The sequence below is a fragment of the Mustela nivalis genome, assembly GCF_964662115.1.
Source record: "Mustela nivalis genome assembly, chromosome: 7".
Taxonomy (NCBI): domain Eukaryota; kingdom Metazoa; phylum Chordata; class Mammalia; order Carnivora; family Mustelidae; genus Mustela; species Mustela nivalis.
In genome coordinates, this window is record NC_139026.1 from 75,347,350 (window position 1) to 75,364,419 (window position 17,070).

Here is a 17,070-nt window from a genome sequence, read left to right on the forward strand (position 1 = left end):
CCTTTTCCACTAAGATCAGGAACACTGCAGGGATGTCCATTATCACCACTGCTATTCAACATACTACTAGAAGTCCTAGCCTCAGCACTCAGACAACAAAAAGAAACTAAAGGCAACCATATCGGCAAAGAAGAAGTCAAACTATCACTCTTCGTAGATGATATGATACTTTAGGTGGAAAACCCAAAAGACTCCACTCCAAATCTGCTAGAACTTGTACAGGAATTCAGCAAAGTGTCATGATATAAGAAGAAAGAGAAATTAAGGAGTCCATCCCATTTACAATTGCACCCAAAACTATAAGATACCTAGGAATAAACCTAACCAAAGAGGCAAAGAATCTATACTCAGAAAACTATAAAGTACTCATGAAAGAAATTGAGGAAGACACAAATAAATGGAAAAAGGTTCCATGCCATGGATAGGAAGAACAAATATTGTGAAAATGTCTATGCTACCTAAAGCAGTCTACACATTTAATGCAATCCCTATCAAAATCCCACCCATTTTTTCAGAGAAATGGAACAAATAATCCTAAAATTTATATGGAACCTGAAAAGACCTCGAATAGCCAAAGGACTATTGAAAAAGAAAGCCAAGGTTGGTGGCATCACAATTCCATACTTCAAACTCTATTACAAAGCTGTCATCATCAAGAAAGTATGGTACTGGCCCAAAAACAGACACATAGATCAATGGAACAGAATAGATAGCCCAAAAATAGACCCTCAACTCTATGGTCAACTAACCTTTGACAAAGCAGGAAAGATTACCCAATAGAAAAAAGACAGCCTCTTCAATGGGAAATGGTGTTGGGAAAATTGGACAGCCACTTGCAGAAAAATGAAACTGGACCATTTCCTTATACCACACACAAAAATAGACTCAAAACGGTTGAAGGACCTCAATGTGAAAAAGGAATCCATCAAAATCCTTGAGGGGAACACAGGCAGCAACCTTTTCAACCTCAGCTGCAGCAACATCTTCCTAGGAACATCGCCAAAGGCAAGGGAAGCAAGGACAAAAATGAACTATTGGGAATTCATCAAGATCAAAAGGTTCTGTATAGCAAAGGAAATGGTTAACAAAACCAAAAGACTATTGCTGCCCCTTGGAACAATTTGTTACTTAAACTGTAACCCCTGGAGGATTTTACCAGTTGCCAAGCACATTTAGATATGGCCTTAAGAAATACATATACTGACAACAGGTCTTTGGGGAGAAGGACAATGTACGACCATGAAGCTGGGCTGCTGGGGATGCCTGGCTCTCTCAGGGTGGAACGCCGCCCCTTCACAGAAGCTGGGCAGCTAGGGATACCTGGCTCACTCAGGGCGGAAGGCCACCCCTTAACCGAAGCCAGGCAGCCGGGAACGCCCGGCCCACCCAGGGCAGAACGCCGCCTGCTTCAGGGAAGCCGAGCACCCGGGAACGCCCGGTCAGCTCAGGGTGGAACGAAAACCGCCTGCTTCCCTTTTTCGTTGTCACTCCTTTCTCTTCTCAGAAGTGCTCGTTGTTAGTTAGATGAGTCCTTTTAATGTGCTTGGTTAACTATAAACCTTACCCTCCTCCTTGCTTGCCTGCAAGACGTGACTAACGTCTTCAATCCTTTTGTTGGCTATTGTTTTCTATCTAATAAAAGTGAGACAGTGGAGTTGGCAGCAGTCCTTTTCGACTGTTGTCCCCTGCTCCCAGTCTTTTGCAGCTGACTTGTTTGTGCCTAATTCTTCTCTTGTTGCCGACTGGAAGTGGCAAAAGACAACTGGCAGAATGGAAGAAGATATTTGCAAATGACATATCAGATAAAGGTCTATTACCCAAAATCTATAAAGAACTTATCAAACTCAACACCCAAAGAATAATTAATCCAATCAAGAAATGGGCAGAGGACACAGAACAGACATTTCTACAAAGAAGACATCCAGATGGACAACAAACACATGAAAAAGTGCTCCACGTCACTCAGTATCAGGGAAATACAAATCAAAACCACAATGAGATACCACTGCACACCAGTCAGAACGGCTAAAATTAACAAGTCAGAAAATGACAGATGCTGGCGAGGATGCAGAGAAAGGGGAACCCTCCTACACTGTTGGTGGGTATGAAAGCTGGTGCAACCACTCTGGAGAACAGCACAGAGGTTCCTCATAAAGTTGAAAATAGAGCTACCCTATGACCCAGCAATTGCACTACTGGGTATTTGCCCTAAAGTTACAAATGTGGTAATCTGAAGGTGCAAGTGCACCTGAATGTTTATAGCAGCAATGTCCACAATAGCCAAACTATGGAAAGAACCTAGATGTCCATCAACAGATGAATGGATAAAGAAGAGGTGGTATATATACATATATATATAGATATAGATATAGATATAGATATAGATATAGATATAGATATAGATATAGATATATACACACACACAAACAATGGAATACTATGCAGCCATCACACATAAATGAAATCTTGCCATTTACACCAACTTGGATGGAACAAGAGAGTATTATGCCTAGCGAAATAGGTTGATCAGAGAAAGATAATTATCATATGATCTCCCTGATATGAGGAAGCTGAGAGGCAATATAGGGGGTTTGGGGGGATAGGAAAAGAATAAATGAAATAAGATGGGACTGGGGGGGAGACAAACCATAAGAGACTCTTAATCTCACAAAACAAACTGAAGGTTGCCGCGGGGAGGGGTGTAGGGAGAGGGTGGTAGGGTTACTGATATTGGGGAAGGTATGTGCTATGGTGAGTGCTGTGAAGCATGTAAATCTGGTGATTCACAGACCTGTACCCCTTATAACCCCATATAATCCATTATATGTTAATTAAAAAAAAGAAAGGGTGAAATCATATGATATTTTTCTTTCTCTTATTTTACTTAGCATTATATTCTCTAGCTCCATCCATGCTGTTTCAAATGACAATATTTCATTCTTTTTTATGGCTGAATAATATTTCAATGTGTGCATGCATGCATGTGTGCATAAGCATGTATTGCATGTGTTTCATGTCTTCATTCATTCGTCTATCAATGGACCCTTGGGTGGTTTCCATAATTTGGCTATTGAAAATAATGCTGCAATCAACAGAGGGGTACACAAACCTGTACCCCTGAAACAAATAATACATTATATGTTAATTTTAAGAAAGGAAAAAAAAAAAAAAACATGGGGTATATATATCTTTTTGAATTAGTGTTTTTGTATTCCTTGGGTAAATACCCAGTAGTGAAATTATTGGATCATACAGTAATCCTATTTTTAACTTTCTGAGGAATCTTCATACTGTGTAAATTCCTCTTGTAAATAACCAGTCATTGTAAAGATTAAACAACTTCCTCATTCTCACCTTGTAAGCCATTCTGTAATTACATCCCTCTGAGATTGTAACCACTTCTAGTTTGAAGTCCCCCAGTTTGCTGACAATGTATTTCTCGCTCAGTAAAATATTCCTATCAAGTAAAACTCTGAATTTTATTTTAACAGTTTCTGGTGTCAGAAGTGGGATCCAAAGATGATCCCAACTCAGTCCCAAGGCCTGTGAGTAACCAGGATCCAACAGCCATGAAGCCCATTGCACACTGCTTTCTTACCAAACATGGAATTCCAGGATAAGTCTTTCTCAGATTCAAACTCAATTCCCTTTGCATTGACCTTTCTGGTTTTACTGAGTAACCTTTACTGAAGCTTTTCAGTAAGTCACACTATTCTGTTCAAAAGAGGGTGAAATATGTGATCCCCTCTGTTTTGGAACAGCCACTGAAAAACAGTACCCCCGATAATTAAGAATTCCTAAGCAATCAAAGGCAAAGATGGGTTCCAACTGGTCCAAAACTCAGATCTTACACCTTTTTGAAAAAAATGAGTGAACTTTACAAAGAATAAATGGAACTGTATTGACTATTATGGGAAAATCCTTAACTTACATAAAATAGCCCACCTTAGGAAAACCTTTTAAAAAAGAGGATGAAAAATTTCTTAAAGACAATAAATGCATTCATTTGTTGGTATGCCAAAGTGTCTATAAGACAAATTGACTCCAGGGGCACCTGGGTGGCTCAGTGGAAGCCTCTGCCTTCGGCTCAGGTCATGATCCCAGGGTCCTGGGATCGAGTCCCACATCAGGCTCTCTGCTCGGCAGGGGGCCTGCTTCCCCCTCTCTGTCTGCCTGTTTCTCTGCCTACTGTCTGTCAAATAAATAAATAAAATCTTAAAAAAAAAAAAAGACAAATTGACTCCAAAAATAGCTCTCTAGAGAATTCTTGCAGCACACAAATAAAAAACTTGTGGTAAAAAGCTTAAATCATCTGAGTAGATAAACTTCAGTTATTCTATCTGCCAGAAACACAGTCTGGGTCCAGCTGTTCTTTTGAGTTTTGTATTACTATACTTGACACACAGTTAAAATTTTGAAATGAGGGGCACCTGGGTGGCTCAGTGGGTTAAGCTGCTGCCTTCGGCTCAGGTCATGATCTCAGGGTCTTGGGATCGAGTCCCACATCGGGCTCTCTGCTCAGCAGGGAGCCTGCTTCCCTTCCTCTCTCTCTGCCTGCCTCTCCATCTACTTGTGATTTCTCTCTGTCACATAAATAAATAAAATCTTTAAAAAAAATTTTTTTTGAAATGAAAGCTATAAAATCTATTTACAACTGCCTATGTATTAATGTATATGTTTCTATGAATGTGTATCATGTATATGTGATTTTGAAAAAGAGCTCTATTTAATTTGCTTGAAGAAAAATAAGTACTTACATAAGTTAAGCATTCTCAAAACTCTCAGAAATATAGAAACTAACCCAAATGCTTTTCGAGTTCATAAGATCTGGGATAATCTTCAATGAATAAAAGCTTTGCAAATAGTTTAAATGTGTTGATTTAATTAAAACAGGCATGTCTTCAGAGTAATCAACATTAAATATAATGCAAAAATACAATCTTTCCTACCTGGGTTTACTAGTCAAATAAGCTGATGCTAATCTCCATTACAAAATGTGTAAGCAAGAAAAACTTAAGATGTTAGGTATTAATAGTTAATCCAAGCATAATTATTAAAAACAAATTAAGTAGACAAATTAGATGATGGATATTCATCTAATGTAGATGAGTGAAATGAAATGAAACGTAGGTCATTTCCAAATAAGATAATGTATTAAAACATTAATTGCCAAACTTACGTTTAAGTTTATTTACTTTTGGCCACTTAATTTTTATAAAGAAACAAAAAAATACTTGGATCTTTGTAGACATGTCTTTTGCCACATTTAAAAAATGTACTGTGAAAGTGCATGTCTTTAAAAAATATAATTTCTTGTAATAAAGTGTTCATAAATTTGCTAATCTACTACAAGGTGTTGATGTATGGCAGATGTTTACCATTGCCTGCTTCCTAGTTTTTGTTGGAAAATAAAGATTACTAACACTTAAAATTCATAATCCCTAAATAAATAGAAGCCTACTAAAAGAAGAGCAAAAGAAAACTATGTATACAAAGTATGAGAGGAGAATGGGATGTGTATTTTATATGAAGAGAATGCAAAGAATATAGGATGGGTTCTTATTAAGGAAAAAAAGAGTAATTGTGTCCTAAATTAAAATGGTTATCCCAGCATGAGAAAGAAAGAAGGAATAAAACAAAAATCTAAATGGATGCAGAAAGTTACAGAAGGCTTGCGAAGAAATTTCATGCTACATGGTCAAAGTTAGCTAAAATTAAATGTATTTATTTATAAAGTTTTCCAAAACTGAGTTGAATAATACACTAACAAAAAACAACAGTTTACTTTTCTCTCTGTTAAAAGGACAGAGTTTCTTGGATTGTTAGTCTGTTTTTAGTAAGAGATTTTGAAAGGTTTTCTTTACCTTTTGTGTATTTTGTCTAGGAAACAAAGATTCTATGTCTCATGAAAATAATTTCCTGTGTTTCACTTAGTCTTTATCAGGTTTTTGATTGCTTAGGAAAACAATCTTTTCAACATTAAAAAGAGCTAAGGCTTTTTTTTTTTTTTTTTTTTAACAAATATGTACTTTCTATATTTGCTTCTGAAATCTTTTTGTTGCTTTGGTTGAATAGATAACTAAGTGTTTTTTCACAATGACCTTTGATCCTATTTAATCAAGTGGTGTTTTGTTTTGTTTTCAGAGGAAAAAAGAGAGGAGAAGGGAGAGAGAGAATGTTAAGCAGGCTCCATGCCCAGCACAGAGCCGGATATGGGGCTCTATTGCATGACCCTGAGATTCTGACCTGAGCCAAAATCAAGAGTCAGAGGTTTGACTGACTGCGCCACTCAGGCACCCTAATCAAGTGACTGAAACCTTTTGACAGTTTTTACAAAATTCCCCAAATCAAATTCTAAACAAAGTCTTTTTGACTTCGAACTAACTTTGGGATATTCCCAAAGCTCCTTGCTTTGGGAAGATCTCGGGTTTTTTTCCTCTTCTTATAAAAACTGAGACGAGGCATTGAACTATAAATTTTTCAAATGTTATATTGCATGGGAAACATTATCAAGTAAAGGGGATGCTTAATCTTCTTAGATTATATTTGTATGGATATGTTATTAATATAAGTGTTCCAGAAATTGCATAGAACTCCTAGGAATCTGATATGCCCTGATATAATGTTATCAGTTATTTTTAAATGTTGTATACCACAGGAGTAGCCAAGCTTACCTATCAACCACATCTTTTTTTTTTTTTTTTTAATAGTGAACTCTTTAACAAGGCTATCTTTAAGTCTTTTGTCATTCACAGACAGTTATTGTTTTATACTGAATTCTTCCATGAAAACATTTATAGTCAACTACAGGCCAAAATATTTTGTTTTCAAGGAGATTCATGGAAAAGACACTGACAAGTACTCTAGATTACAAGTTTCTGATAACTTCAAGATCATACCACTTAACTAGGTAAGAATTTCTAGCATGCTATGGAGAAACTGATTCACAAAACTATTAACCCAAGAGTAAGAAAACAAGAATTCGGACTAAATCAACTAATGGAGAAGGTTATAATTTTTATGACATTGTTTGCAACATTTATGGTTCTTTACTGTTTTACTCTCCAAATTTAAAGAACCCCTTTTCTCCTTTCAACCCATTATATAACTTATAACAATTTGGTAAACTTTTATAAACAAAAATTAAACATTTATTTTTTTTCTCCCTACCTGATTTCTTCAGAACTCAAAACAAAACAAAACAACAACAAAAACCCCTTATTGAGTAGACTTATTTTCATGGCAGTATAGGTATTTGCATAAATTCAATGAGAATTTATTCTCTTTGTAACAGGATATAATTGGACAAGCCCTTGGCTTGGCTTCTTGGCCAGAAGAGGTGTTTAAACATCTTATCTGAGATTTCTTACCACCAGTTTTTAAGAAGCTGAGGTTTGATTTGTGAAACCAGTAAAACCCTTTGGATTACCAAAGCTTGGACTGGAATATCATATTTGAAACTGTGCATAAGATCACTATTCTGCTGTACATACATAAATAATAAGCTGAATTTAATGAGACTAGACTTATTTTGCAATTTTATTGTGATTATCTTTGTTAAAATGAAGAAACTATAGAGATAAAAATTGTGTTTCAATAGAAAACTATAGTATACCTATTATCAGATTCTAGTCCTGTTCATGACCTTTGAGGTTTTGTTATCTGTCTGTAAACTGGACTGGTCCTGAATTCTTCTAGTTTCCTCCAACATCTGGCTACAACTTTTCAATCTAACATTTCCAATTTTTTCTCACCATTCTGATTTGAAATAAAACTAAAATTGTCCTTTAACTCAAGCCCTTCAACCTAAAGCCAGACAACTTGGTATAAACTTCAGAGATATCACCACAACAGATCATGTACAGACAACCTTCATGCTTATTTCTATACAGCCCATTCAGAGAGTTCACCAGAACACCCAATGATATCATCAGAGTCATTCAAACTGCTAATCAGGAAAATGAAACAGATTGAAACTGCCATCCTCACTCCATTATCTAAAAATGTTTTGAGCTCAAATCTAGAAATTTTCTCGACTGGCTGCTCTCCAGACTCAGAAACTGAATTTGTAGTTTGCTCCAATGATTAATTTTTATCCTTGTTTTATTTCCACAGAAATACCTGATTGCTCACACTGTAAAGAGGCCCATCTTAGATGGAAGTCACCTATAACACTCCCGAAATAAGACATCCTCATGTTTATCCTAAGTAATCATGATTCAAAAGTGTAAGGCACTAAACAATATTAAAAAACTTATTTTCCACCAGGTCTAAGAAGCTTTCTGTGATGGATTCCAAATGAAGACATGAGAACTTAGAGAGTTAGTTTATTGGAAAAGACAACAACAAAAGACTGCTTTTAAATTACCAAAGAGAGGAGCGCCTGGGTGGCTCAGTGTGTTAAAGCCTCTGCCTTCCGCTCAGGTCATGATCTCAGGGTCCTGGGATAGAGCCCAGCATCAGGCTCTGCTCAGCAGGGAGACTGCTTCCCCATCTCTCTCTCTCTCTTTCTCTCTCTGCTTGCCTCTCTGCCTACTTGTGATCTCTGTCTGTCATAAATAAATAAAATCTTTTTAAAAAATTATAAATTTCCAAAGAGAAATCGTCTCTTCTGCAAAATCCCTACAATCACAGCAAAAATCTATAAACTCTCTAGCCAGAGTTATATTAGACAACTACACAGCCTTAGACACCCTAACTAGTTAACAAAGAGATGCATATGCTTTAACTGGTTTAAAAAAAAAAAAATCCATGTTAATAAATTAGGAACTATGACTCCCAATTTAAAAGATCCTAAAGATCAAATGTCGGTCTTTCATCAAATAGGTGATACTTCTTCCACCGATTTATTTAGTTGGTTAAATCCTGGCTCCTGGGAATCTCTGCTCCGAGGAATTCTTCACACTTATCTATTACTTCCCTCATAGTTATCGTATTAACCTTGCTAGTTGTAGGAGTGCTAACAAAACTGACTCCATCTTTGGCCACCATTTTGTTTATGCTTATGCAATGATCTCCCACCGGGCTACATGTTCCAGGCCTCTTGGATGTTAATGTATGCCCTGACCAAAATACTACCCTCAAGTGGCACACAGAAGGCACACTTTAGGTAAGGAGGAGAGATGACTGGCGCACAAAAGACACCACTTTAGATAACCCGGTTTGACTGCACCTCAAGCCCCTTGCTTATAAAAGCTGTAGCTTAAGGTTTGGACGGGGTGGAGAACAGCTGCATAGCACCTGGACCCAATGGCTCCCTTGTCAGTAGGTCACAATGAATAAAAGTCTGTGTAAACAGTCTGAAGAGGCTTGTTTCATTTTTTGCCTTCCAAGTGCCTACTAGGTCTAGAGGATACTTCACTGCAACTCCCCCACCTTCTCACACTAGTGCGCTGTCTCCTTTCAAGAGTTTTAAATGCCTTTCAGCAGCCACTCACATACCAAATGATATCCATCACGATTACACAACTCAAAGAACTCAATAATCCCACTGCCCCTGCCTAAAATGACTATGCAGCTGTTTGTAATGGCAACTACATGATCATACAACCCAATTACTACATCAACAGTGGTAGTGGGGGTAATAGTATATTGGCTCACACTTTCAGCTCGCTGATGTAACGACCAAAAGAGGGTAATTTTTTAGATAAAATAAAATGGAGACCACCCTTGAAAATCCCCCAAGCAGAGCAAACCAGTTAGATCACATAAATGAAACATAATCTGGTTTATGTCATGAACATAAGTGAAACTTAACAAGTTATTTCTTATAAATCCCTCTGATAATCATTAAAAAAAAAAAAAAAACTTAAATCATCTCCCTAAAAATAATGTAAGATAATCACTTTTAACCAATCCCTCGCTGTTCTTTAAATTGTGGTACCAATCGTTGTAATAACCAATCACTGTAAAGGTTAAACACACCTAGTCATTCCCTGTTTATAGGCCAAAAACATGCAAAGACATGCCTCTGAGATTCTCGTTTCTCCCTCACTAAAATATTTATTACCAAGTAAAGCTCCTTGAAATTTGACACCAGGCATCCTTCTAAGGACTTTACATATGTAAATTTTATTCCTCACTACTACTCTAGGAGATAGGTACTGCTGTTACACTAATTTGACAGGTCAAGACCTCAGGCACGGAGGTTACGTTCCTCTCCATCGTCACACAGCTGCTGAATGGGACTGGAAGCTGAACCCTGTAATCGCCATCAAGCGACGGAGGAGCCGTGCGCCCTCGAAGAATCAGTACCTATCCCGGTTACAGGAACGGTGGAACTTTGCTGAAGGCTTCTGAGAGCCACATCTAGTATTTTGTTTTGATCTACCGAGGCTTTCAGCTCCCGTCAGAAACAGGCCACGGCCAGGAATTGCCGGGGCATCGAGTTGTCAAGGCTGACTGAGATTTCGGACACCAATCTGGGGGCGCCCAGGGCGGACAGAGGGGCAAACCTGCCTAGCAGCCCACTTGGCACAACTGTCGTCTACGAGGAGACAATAAATCAGGAACTCAGAAACAGAAACACCAGCAGGACCTCTTCAGAGGTCCAGAGATGGGAAGGGGGCGGGGAGAGAGAGGGAGCACAGGGCTCCGCTGGGGCGGGGCGAAGGGGAGGCGGGGACCGGGTGGACTCACAGATCCAGAAGCTGACTGACCCGCCGCGAGCTAGGCATCGCGGCCGCCCAGGAGAGCCTCTTCCGTGGGCCCAGGGCCGCCCAAACGTAGCCAGAGACCGTCCGTCAACTCCTGCCCCCCGCGCGACGCGTAGGCCCTCGTGACGTCACACGGCTTCTTCCGGTGACTGGGACGCTGGCACGCTCGGGACTACAGAGGGAAAGAAGAGAAGGGAGGTGATAAAATGTAGAGTAGCCCTAAACTCGGTGAGGCACGACGGGAGTTGTAGTTTTTCCACCTCGCGGACTCCGTTTACAGGCGTTTTCCCTGGAGTTCAAGCCCCGCGCGCAGCTTAACCCGGCACACCTCCAGTGGCGCTCTGCATAGAAGCCCTGCTTTTCCAGTAGGGTTGTACTTGATGCTGGTCCATGCATTTGGCGTCTCCACATACTGGAGACTCCCTTGGAAGTGGACTCCGTTAACGTGAAACGGAGCGTTTTAGAGCAACCAGGAGTGACCGCTGTTTACCCAGCATTTTCTCTGAAGCACGGACCTCAGTACGTGCTCTCAATTAACTACGTTCATTTAATCCTGTGAAGTCGGGATTATTTAGCCTTATTTTATAGATGAGGATACTACATGCCCGCAAAAAAGCTCAGTAAGAATTTCATCGTGGAGGGGCATCTGTTCAAATCAGGATTCTGAAGAAGGGGCACCATTTCCCAGGTCGAACTATTTCATTTTGGTTATGCCGCAGAGTACCGGCTATTTTTTGAGTTTTTCCATTCTTCCTTGTGGATTAATTTGTTGTTTATGTGTCTCTCTTCCTTTTGTGAGCTGCTGAAAGTTGGACCCCAGTTTTGTTCATCTTCTCAGGATGCTGCTTACTCAAGGCAATACACATAAATCAAGCACTGAAGGAGAGTGGAAATAGAGCTGGTGCTGATGATTCAGTGGTGAACACATGCACCAGATCAGTAGTAGGACAATTAGAATAACTGTTAAATGTTTAGATGAAGTTATATGCGAGCACCCAGCGAGGAGTAGGGGGAGCAGTTCACAGAAAGAACTGCGGGCTGTTAAGGACTGCAGACAGTTCAAGGAGGTGGCTGCAATGGGGGGAGTGGTGAGAGATGAATGTAGAGCAGGAGTTGGCAAACTTTTTCTATAAAGGGCCAGACAGTAAAGATTGTAGAGTTTTTTTAGGCCATACTGCCTTGGTCAGAGCTACTCAACTTGTAGCTCAAAAGAAACCATAGGCAGTACGAATGAGTGGAGCTGTGTTCTAATAAAGTTTTCTTAGGGACACTGAAGTTTGAAATTCATGTAGTTTTCACTAGCATGAAATTTTATATATTGGTTTTTCAACCATTTAAAACTGAAAGCTTTACGTAGCAAAGTACAAAAATGGGCAGTGGGCTAGATTTGGCTGGCTGGTGGTATGCTCTCTTCTGACCAGAAAGCCCAAATGGGGCCTGATGAGCTGTGTTATGTTGAACAATTCAGGCTTAGTCTGGAGACTTCGGGTGGAGTCATAGGTAGTTTTTAAGCAGGGACAGGGCATGCATAGGACAATGAGTTTTAGAAAGAACTCTGGCTGTGAAGTGTTAAAAGAACTCTAGAGGTCACAGGTAGAGACTAGATAGGAGTACTTTGATGATAGCCTGAGCTGATAGTAGTAGCACTGGAATGGACAGATTCAAGAGGTAATGGAAGTTGAACTGATAGGATTTAGAGATTGGTGGGGATGAGGGAAAGTGAAGAGTCAAGATGAATTTTTAGGCTTTGGATTCTGAGAATGGGTGGCATATGGTGGTGCGATTTATTAAGCTGAGAGGATCACAGGAGTTTTTTGAAGAGAGGAGGAGAATATTTAAATGTTGAACATGTGGCTTTTGCAGTATCTATGGACAATAGAGGCATGGAGCTATAAGTCTGAAAATTGTGCTAATTTGCTTTTAAAGAAGAGATTGAATAGCAGTGAAAATATGTGCATTTACTTATTAATACAGTAATTTTTTTTTTTTTTTTGAAGAATCCTCTGCTATTCTGAGAGCCATGTAGACCTTGGAATACCAGGTGAAAGCTTGATAGAGTAGATGAGGGTAGGACTGTTGGGTCCATTGTCAAAGGAACATGACTGAGACAAAGTGAAAGTTATGCAAAGCCTTATTCTATGCCAAGCATTAGAAGTTAGACTGACCAGCTCGGGGAACGAGGCTGAGACAAAGTGAAAGTTATGTAAAGCTTGATTCTATGCCAATCGTTAGAAGTCAGACTGACCGGCCAGGACCGCCCCCGAAGAGAGCAACCACCCCTTGGTCTCACAGGCTAGTTTTATAGGGCACACCACAGACATCTACATATGTGGCTTTGGCTCATTGGATGTCTCCTACCTGTGTGTTTTAGTAACGGTTACCCGGAACCGATACTAGTAACTGCTGAGGCGTTTCTTAAACAACAAAATGGCCTTGTTTTAGGTATGTGTTTTAGCAACGGTTACCCGGAACCAGTATCAATAACAGCTGAGGCATTTATTAAACAACAAAATGGCTACCTAGGCAACATGGAGTCACTATGGCTAAGTAGGCCCAGGCAGGCCCTAGGCGTTTAACAGGTTTTAACGTTAAATTGGCCCTAACAGGACTTTATGGTCCTTCCTATCTGTTGAGTCTGCACAGCTGTCCATCTGGGTCTTCCCACTGATTACTTGCTTCTTCAAGACTAGGAAAATGCACGCCATTGCTCATTATTATGAGATGTTCAGGGTGCCATAATTCTTCTCATTAGTCAAAGGAAAAGTCATCACAGCTGGTTTTTTTTTTTCTTTTAAGAAAATAATTATATAATGAGGTAAGATGACAAAGTCCTAGTTATTTCTAGCCAATTATCCTATTTTTAAAATTTTTGTGTATTTTTTAATATTTTGTTCATTTATTTGACAGAGTGAAAGCACAAGCAGGCAGAGTGAGAGGGAGAAACAGGCTCTCTCTCTGCTTAGCAGAGAGCCTGACATGGGGCTCAATCCCAGGGTTCTGGGATCACGACATAAGCTGAAGGCAACCACTTAACTGACTGAGGGGCACCCAGGTGCCCCTTTAGCCAATTATTTTAAAGGTCAAAGATGCATACATAGTATCACAATTCTTAGAACTTTTTTTTTTTCCCAAAGGTTTATTTATTTATTTTAGAGAGTGAGTGGATCAGATGTACCTTAAGTGAGAACAAGTCCTTGGAGAGGTAGCTGAGAATAGCAATTGACGGCGATGGACACTGAGAAGGAACAGCCAAAGAGGTAGAGAAAAAAATAGTGGGATGCTACAGAAGACAAACATAACCCAAATTGTCACATGCTGAAGAGAAATCAAGTGAGATAACACTTAAAGGTGGTTTAGCCAGAAGGTCATCAAGGCTCTTTGAGGTGGTGATGGAGGATGTAGTCTGATTCTAATGGGAGGAATGAATGGTAAGTAAGGAAATGAACACACAAGTAGCCCAACTCTCATTTACCATATGTTCTTATTCACATGACTTGCTGCTTCTATTAAGACTTATGCTGAGAAAAGGAGATTGTAAAAGGGTATAGCTCTACTTTATAGAAGGTAAAGTGGAATAACTCAGAACTGTTATTTATGGACCATCTAGGTATAAAACATATGATTACATGATCTCATGTAGTCATCAATCAAGTCTGAGCTATGCTGTTTTATAGATGACAGCGAGTAAGTAAGACCTAAGTAAGTAGGTCTGTCAGACTCCAAAGACAATGCTGTTTCTACTTTATTTGAGTGCTCAGGAGAGAGGTTTATGGTACATCTAAGATCATCAGTATAACTCGCAAAGCCCCCTTTCAGAAAGTTACTAGGTTTTTCAAGATGGTAAAGCAGAACATTAAGCCAAGGTAGGAACCTGTACAACTGCACCAGTGGTCCACCCATGAAGCTGGCCTTGGTATATGCAGGAATTCCCAAGGAAATCCTATTACTACTACTACTACTACTACTGACTATTCAATAGCTCTTTGTTAAAATAAGATACAGAGACAAATGTGAACACAGGGAAACTTAAAAAAAAAAATAACTGAAGTACAGTTGATATAGTATATAAGTTTCTGGTGTACAACATGGTGTTTCAACAGTTATATTCATTATGAAATGCTCATCATGATGAAGTTAAGTTACCATCAGTCACCATACTGAGTCATTATAATATTATCGACTATATTCCCTATACAGTACTTTTCATCCCTGTGGCTTATTTCTTTTACAACTGCTGATTTATACCTCTTTATCCCCTTTACCTGTGTTGCCTTTTCAGAAAACATTTTCACTAGCAGTTCAGAAGTAGTGGCTCACCCCATGGAAGAGGAGGAATTTATAGCTCTGATAATATGGCAGATATTTATAGCTCAGATATGGCAGCTGACCATTTAGATTGGATAAGAATAAGATGTTCCTGTCTTTTTGTAAGGAAAACAGGATGTTCTTATTTTTGTGGCTTATCTCATGAAGCAAAGCTTTCAGGATTTCCTGTTAGTCAATGCTTTTAGGAGGTTCCTGTTATTCATGGTTTATCTTGGAATGCAAGGTTATTAAAGTCTTGACTGGTGCATGGTAAGTGATTTGTGGACAGCACTAGGCTAAGAGCAAGATGCCATGTTCCCATTCTCCCCTCTTTGCTTGCTGTGCCCACTTTATTGTAGTTTCCTTTAGCTCAGAACTTCCTCCATTTTCTGTCCTAGCTACCATATAAAGAAAACTTGTGATTTGTTTTTCTGGGAAGGTTATATAGGAATAATAAGCACCATTAGTTACCTTAAATCATGCTATTTATTCCTAGTGTGTTTGTGTACATGTAGAAAAATACATAATAAGTGTCTACAGATATGTGCATATATATACACACACACAGTTGACCCTTGAGCAACATAGGTTTGAGCTGTGCAGGTCTACTTATATGGAATTTCTTTTTGTACAGTACTGCAAATGTATTTTCTCATGATTTTCTTAATATTTTCTTCTCTCTAGCTTACTTTATTGTAAGAAAATAGTGTGAAATATATATAACATACAAAATATGTGTTGACTTTATGTTTGGTAAGGCTTCCTTAATAGTAGACTATGAAAAATTAAGTTTTGGAGGAGTCAAAAGTTTTATGTGGATTTTCGACTGTGTAGGGGGGTCAGGCCCCTAGGTCAACTGTGTATGTGTGTATGTATGTATGTAATGAATATTGGGTCATTTGTTAAGAATGTATGTGTTTACCATCAGAAAGGATGAATACCCAACTTTTGTACCAACATGGACAGGACTGGAGGAAATTATGCTGAGTGAGATAAGTCAAGTAGAGAAAGTCAATTATTGTATGGTTTCACTTATTTGGAACATAAGGAACAGCATGGAGGACATTAGGAGAAGGAAGGGAAAAATGAAGGGGGGGGGATCAGGGAGGGAGATGAACCATGAGAGACTATGGACTCCGGGAAACAAACTGAAGGTTTAAAAGGGGTGAGGGGGGCACCTGGGTGGCTCAGTGATTAAACATCTGCCTTCGTCTCAGGTCATGGTCTCAGGGTCCTGGAATCAAGCCCCGCATCTGCTCTTTGCTCAGCAGAGAGCCTGCTTCCCTCCCCACCTCCGCCTGCCTCTCTACCTCCTTGTGATCGCCCCATCAAATAAATAAATAAAATCTTTTAAAAAAAGGGGGGGAGGGGGGTGCAGGATGTGTAAGCCCAGTAATGGGTATCAAGGAGGGCATGGATTTCATGGAGCGCTGGGTGTTACATGTAAATAATGAATCATGGAACACTACATCAAAAACTAATGTTGTACTGTATGGTGACTAACATAACATAATAAAAAAAGAAAGAATGCATGTACACACAATTAGATAGCAATAAATTGTTCAAATCATCTTTACACGTCATATCTCAAAATGTAAGAACAGGCTATAAGTTAGGTTCTTCACTTTTAAACTATACTGCTTAAATATAAGCATACTTAAGCATACTACTTAAATCAAAATATAGATTCAAATAGTAATTGCTCTTCTTCTTTTTAAGATTATTTATTTGAGAGAGAGCAAGAGTACACATGATTAAGCAGGGGGCTGGAAGCAGAGGGTGAGAGAGAGAGAGAATCCCAAGCAGACTCTCTGCTGAACATGGAGCCTAACACCAGGCTTGATCCCAGGACCCCAAGATCATGACCTGAGCCAAAATCAAGAGTCAGAAGCTTAACCAACTGAGCCACCCAGGTGCCCCAGGAATGGCTCATCTAATGTTAATTTTCAGCTCAGTATAACCTATACATTATTATTTACTACTAACCCCAAATCATTTCAGTTGGGTATTGTTAGTGTCTAGACTAGGTGCAAGATGGCACCACTTATGCTAATCCCACATCAGCAAACTGGAATTTTAAGTTCTATGCTTACCCTTCCCAGAAAAAGTG

General features: G+C 39.2%; 1 protein-coding gene across 4 annotated transcripts in view; it reads right to left on the minus strand.

The window, feature by feature from the left end:
* The window catches only part of AMN1 (antagonist of mitotic exit network 1 homolog), a 108,474-nt gene that overhangs the window by 56,075 nt on the left and 35,329 nt on the right, over positions 1-17,070 (minus strand). For 3 of the 4 annotated variants that reach the window (XM_082738656.1, XM_082738654.1, XM_082738655.1), the window contains one exon: positions 10,639-10,827. In XM_082738656.1, coding sequence (XP_082594782.1) covers positions 10,639-10,676 — 38 coding nt within the window. In that variant the 5' untranslated portion in view covers positions 10,677-10,827. The remainder of the gene's footprint in view (positions 1-10,638; positions 10,828-17,070) is intronic. The other variant, XM_082738657.1, reaches the window with a different exon arrangement.